General features: G+C 34.4%; 1 protein-coding gene across 3 annotated transcripts; it reads left to right on the plus strand.

Annotated features, from left to right (window-relative positions):
• The first annotated feature begins 1,784 nt into the window (after positions 1-1,784).
• LOC100644864 (carboxypeptidase Q) lies at positions 1,785-5,386 on the plus strand. Of its 3 annotated transcripts, none has more exons than XM_048412803.1 (7): positions 1,785-1,976; positions 3,332-3,717; positions 3,801-3,951; positions 4,034-4,283; positions 4,352-4,592; positions 4,721-4,903; positions 5,008-5,386. In XM_048412803.1, the coding sequence occupies exons 2-7, from the start codon at positions 3,365-3,367 to the stop codon at positions 5,258-5,260; spliced, it is 1,431 nt and encodes a 476-aa protein (XP_048268760.1). In that variant the 5' UTR covers positions 1,785-1,976; positions 3,332-3,364; the 3' UTR covers positions 5,261-5,386. The 3 variants fall into 3 exon arrangements, with proteins under 3 accessions (XP_048268760.1, XP_020722481.1, XP_003401007.1); XM_020866822.2 differs by lacking the exon at positions 1,785-1,976 and adding an exon at positions 2,517-2,952; XM_003400959.4 differs by lacking the exon at positions 1,785-1,976 and adding an exon at positions 2,517-2,947.
• The last annotated feature ends 165 nt before the right edge of the window (positions 5,387-5,551 follow it).

The raw sequence follows: 5,551 nt of genomic DNA on the forward strand, positions 1-5,551 counted from the left end.
TATTTGTGTCATCCTATCGAGCGGAAGACGTTCCTGTATATTTGATTTTTATCGCTATCGATTCGATCAATGTAATCGATCAGATCTATTCTAAGGAGAAAAAAGAGAACAATAACCGCGATGAAACAGTCACGAATCGATAAACGAAGAAAGGTTCCTCGACGTTCGCATTTTCGCGCCACAAACGTGTTCCTGTATTTGTCAAATAGTTCTTTTCTTATTCTTGGTTTATTCTCTTCGTTTTTTCTTACGTTAACAACAAGAAAAAAAAAAAAAACTACGCCGAGCCGAAAAGTTCTGTGTACGACGTACCTTATCCCATTTGAAGCTCGCATACAGACTACATAATTAGCTATAACGGACATGGCCATTAGCAGAAAAAATGTACCATTCAGATAGTTTACCATTAAAGAAACGGTAATCATTATAGCTATATTAACAACATTATTTATATTATTACGCATATTATAAAAATAATTGATAACAGATACTAATCCTAGGGTGAAGTATTTCAAGGGAAGAAAATTTTGAGAAAAAAAATGATCACGCGGCCACAAACGGCGCGAGGGCGGCGGCGCGCCATTTCCCACGAAATGGCGAAACCGGAAAAAGTGAACAAAAGAAAAATAAATAACCCGCCAATTACTTTAACTTCGACAGTACTATTATTTGTATATGCCGAACGATTATGCCGTTTTCAGCGCAACATATTTTGGCGATACTCTTTGGTGGTATAAACTCACGGTAATCAATGTTGGGGGGAAGAATCGGTGTTGGAATGAGGGATTAAGGGTGGGAACGAATCGAAAACAAACAAACGAACAAAATAAAAAGCAGAAGTTTCTATACTTTTTACGGAGATTGTTATAGATTAAGCGCACACTGATCAAGGCATTCGTCGCTCGGCAAAGCATAATATAATTATTAATATAAAATTTATAACAGAAATAAAATAAATGAAGTTAATAAATATGTACACTGTATAATAAACATTATTTCCTATTAATAAACGAACGTCTCTTTTATTTTATCGTTGCACGTATTCCTCAAACATGGTACAATATATGCCGCAAAAATAAGAAAAAACTATATTTAGAAAAGTTTTTGTAAGGTACATTTTTTTAGAATAAAAGTCATAGAAGTCTAAATGCTTTTGAGAATGCTTCTCATCGTTGAAAAAAGACCATTTTATCCATATTATTTGTCTAAATAAAATTATCTATATAATATGTCGTATTTTCTGTAAATCTAGAATTGTATCGAATATAAAGTTCCATCAGATTCTTTTACTTCTTCCATCACTTTAAAGTACCATACGAACTATTTTTTAGAGAACAGAATAAATCAAAATCAGTTGTCACAAGTTTGGAATATGTTTCGAGTGCACAAAGATTTTATCCCCTTTGACGGATGGAGACTACGACGAGACCGTCCACTGTACCCTATCCTAAGCCGATAAAGTTGGAAATGATACAAAAATGGTGAAAAAATAAACTCTTTCGATTGACTTTGTATATCGACGAGTCGATACTTTGTGACAATGAGTGATAATAGGATTGCTACACATTCGTCTATGCCTCGGGTAGCAAACACGGAGCAGCGATAGGTACAAAAGTTCTTAGTAGCTATGTCGGTAAAACAACAAGACGTCGGTAGACCGGTGCCAGAAACGTCATGTCTATTCTGTAGCCGTACAGAGGGCGTAAGAAACACTCTGATTTTTGGCAGGTTGATATTTCATAACCTGAGATACAAAATTCTACTTAGTGTCATGTCTATCTTATTTCTAGTTAATGGTGATATTTGTGCAGTGAATATATACAAACTTTATGTGATATCACAAACGATACTCGTCTGTGGTGATATTACGTTTAAAGCAGAAATATTTTTAGTAATAATTTAACATAAATGACGTACAAAATGCATTTCTCTACATAATTGGGGTATCTAAGCCATTTTAGTACCATCTGCAAACGGTAAAACGTATACAACCATAATGAAGCATAATGATAAAAATGCATTGCATGCATAAATATTAAACTTGTCCTATACCACAAACAATGGTGCCTGTATCAGAATTGTGGTCTCGTTTGTGTCTCTATCTCGCCTATGATCACGTATAGAAATTAAAGTCATCAAGTTCGGAGAAAATCTGTTTTCTTGCGCCCTCTACAATTTAGAACAGAGACTTTGAGAACTATAATCAACATAACTACCAAAGTCGATATAATCTGCAGGTGTAAAATGATCCTCCTTTGTTACTTCAAGTGGTATATGGCATGAGATATATGTAGTAAAATACAGTGCTATTATTGCATAGTATGTATTATAAACCTAATCACACGTTAAAGTTGACATATTTCAAGAGACGATGCGGGAGAGTAAACCTGTGATCATGTAGAGAGCGCCGAGCGGCAACGCGGCGACTCTAAACGACAGAGTGGCGGCTGGTTTTCCATTATTATGTTTAATATTCTAATAGATACTCAAGTTCAAGCGATAAATAGATAGTACGTAACGATGAATATGAAGGACTATTTTAATATCGAATCCTTAATAACTGAGGTACAATGTAGACCGATTTTATGATAAGATAATCATAAAGATTATAGAAATATATCTATGACGGACTTTAAATTCTCGACTCTTAGATTTAGAGTCTAAATACTTTTGCTGTATGTATACCACAATCGCATAAACCGTGAACTATAGTCTGTAATGTATAGATAAATCTTCTGAAGATAACGAGAATCCTTCTCCTCCATTCTTCTCCAGTTTCCAATTCCCCTCTACTCGTATTCTGTACATCTATATATATTTGAGTCAAACCGATGAGACATTAGTTAACAGACGATTCTTGTGATGAGATTCTGTACTGTTGCAAATATGCGCATATATGCTTAAACCTGTCTGATTTTGTTTTATTTGCTTTGAAGAAAATACAAAAGTAAGGTATAGTTGTGACTTTATTCTTATAATTTAATATTTAAAAAATGTTGTAAACACATCTTTTTAAGTTCTGCTTTCTTTTTTATATTAAAGACAGACGTAGATCTAATCGTATTAATATATTAGTTATCTGATAGATAAATAATGATTGAACGGTAATCGATGTGTATAAAAGATACTCTTATCACGACAGATAAATTAGTTAATAGATAAAGTATTCAGTAGAAATCAATTTCATACGATATTAACCAATTTTCTTATTAAATAAGTACGTTTATTAACAATTTAATTATTTTTCTAATCTATTTAACATTGTGAAAGTAAATTTTAAGATCTAGAATGAAACTAACATTGCTAATTCCGAGAAATGAAATATTTTCAGCGGAAACTATAAGGATTTATTCTGTTCAACAACATGTTTTTATCCATAAAATTTTTAATAATCACATGGCTCTTTCGACTACAATTTACGATAGCCCTGGAGAGTGATGAAACAAACAGCGTTAATACGTGTGATCTGCCGCAGAGCCTTATACAAGAGATAGACTCGTACGAACCCTTTGTTCATGCTATAATAAATGAGACTTTATACGGATCGTTCAAAGGAACGACTTGGAATGAATTAGCTTACTTCGTTGATACATTTGGTCCGAGATTTACTGGTACTGCAGTGCTAGAGCGTTCCATTGATTATGTGTTAAATAAATCTTTGGAGTTTGGCTTGGATAATGTACACGGTGAATCCGTTAGTGTGCCACATTGGGTCAGGTAACACTTGTCAATGAGCCTCTTACTTACTTTCCTAATAAATATTAAAGTGTGAATTGCTGAAATACCTATTTATTTCCCAGAGGAAAGGAATCAGCGACGCTTTTAAAGCCAAGGCACAAAAATATTGCTCTTTTGGGATTAGGTTACAGCGTTGGGACTCCACCCGAAGGAATAACCGCAAAGGCTATCGTCGTGAACAGTTTCAAAGAACTTGAGGAAAGAAAGCACGAGGTAAATATATTAGAAAATTTCCAAAGGACGATTATGCTTTATTTCGTTTAAATAATTTGTACCATTTTCTTGGTCGGCTTAGGTCCGAGGAAAGATCGTTGTATTTAATGAGAAATATGTTTCGTATGGTGAAACGGTAAAGTATCGAAGCCAAGGAGCAACAGAAGCATCGAAACATGGTGCTGTTGCTGCTTTAATTCGATCCGTTACACCATATTCTTTGTATACCCCACATACGGGCATGCAATCGTACGGCGAGAATGTGACTAAAATTCCGGTAGCTTGTATCACGGTTGAAGATGCCAGCTTGTTGAGAAGGATGTCCGATAGAGGTAGACATGGTATCATATAGACTTGTTCTGTTACCATCGAGGATATTTATGATTTATTTATCTTTTAGGTGCAGTTTTAGAAATAAATTTAAAAATGCAGGCGAAAAATTTGCCGAACAAAGTATCACGAAATGTAATAGCTGAATTGAAAGGTTCCAAGGCACCGGAGAAAGTTGTAGTTATATCTGGTCACATCGACAGTTGGGACGTTGGTCAGGGCGCAATGGACGATGGCGGTGGTGCATTTATTTCATGGCAAGCATTAAAATTATTGAAACACCTTAATTATAAACCACGACGAACAGTAAGGTGAACATTTTGGTGAATAATGCTTTAGTTAAAAAATAAGAAGTACTTAGTGGAAATTTAAATTATATAATTAAATTATGCTTAAATTTATATAACTTGGCTTAACGTGAAATTAATTACGATTATAGAATGATCATGTGGACGGCTGAAGAAGTTGGAATCATAGGAGGTAATCATTATATCAAGAGTCATAAAAGCGAAGAGAAGGATTTACAGTTCGTGCTGGAATCGGATTTGGGCACGTTCAAGCCATTAGGTTTTGAAGTTACCGGAACCGAAGAAGTTATGTGCATCCTAAAAAGAATCATGAAGTTAGTTTGCAAAACAAAATTAAAAAGAAACGTTAGGAAGGATAATTGCTTAATTCTCAGGTGTTCGACACTTGTAATTTTTTATTTTTTTTTTTTATTTTTAGGCTATTCTCTATTGTGGGAGATATGAAGCTTCGTAGTCCCAACGGCGGCCCTGATATCGCTTCTTGGGTAGACGCAGGGGTACCAGGAGGTTCTCTTTGGACTCAAGACGAACAATACTTTTATTACCATCATACGAATGCGGATACTATGTTAGTCGAAGATCCGGATGCTCTTGATAGGGGAACAGCCCTATTTGCAGCACTGTCTTATGTACTTGCGGAGCTTAGCGTCGATCTTCCACATCACAAGTGACAATATTATTGGTATTATTAATATCGATGTCGATTATTCAAAAACGTTAATGTTAGAATCTATATATTTGAATTTTTACGAAAATAGAACATTAAAGGAATATTTTTTAAAATATCAAACAAATAATTTTGTTTACTGACTCTCTATACTGATTCCTTTTGTATGATAATCGAGAAATTAATAATATTAGCGAATCGACAAAGCGACAAATTACGGATCACACTCTGGGGATTGAGATCAAGCGAATAAAATTCAGTATTGTAATAAGAACGGAGATAAAACTCATTGCGA

The sequence above is a fragment of the Bombus terrestris genome, chromosome 15, assembly GCF_910591885.1.
Source record: "Bombus terrestris chromosome 15, iyBomTerr1.2, whole genome shotgun sequence".
Taxonomy (NCBI): Eukaryota; Metazoa; Arthropoda; class Insecta; order Hymenoptera; family Apidae; genus Bombus; species Bombus terrestris.

Coding starts and splice junctions, on each gene's coding strand:
- LOC100644864 (XM_048412803.1), top strand. CDS start 3,365: ATGTTTTTATCCATAAAATTTTTAATAATCACATGGCTCTTTCGACTA. Junction 3,718..3,800: donor AGTGTGCCACATTGGGTCAG/GTAACACTTGTC, acceptor TTTATTTCCCAG/AGGAAAGGAATCAGCGACGC. Junction 4,284..4,351: donor GAGAAGGATGTCCGATAGAG/GTAGACATGGTA, acceptor TTTATCTTTTAG/GTGCAGTTTTAGAAATAAAT.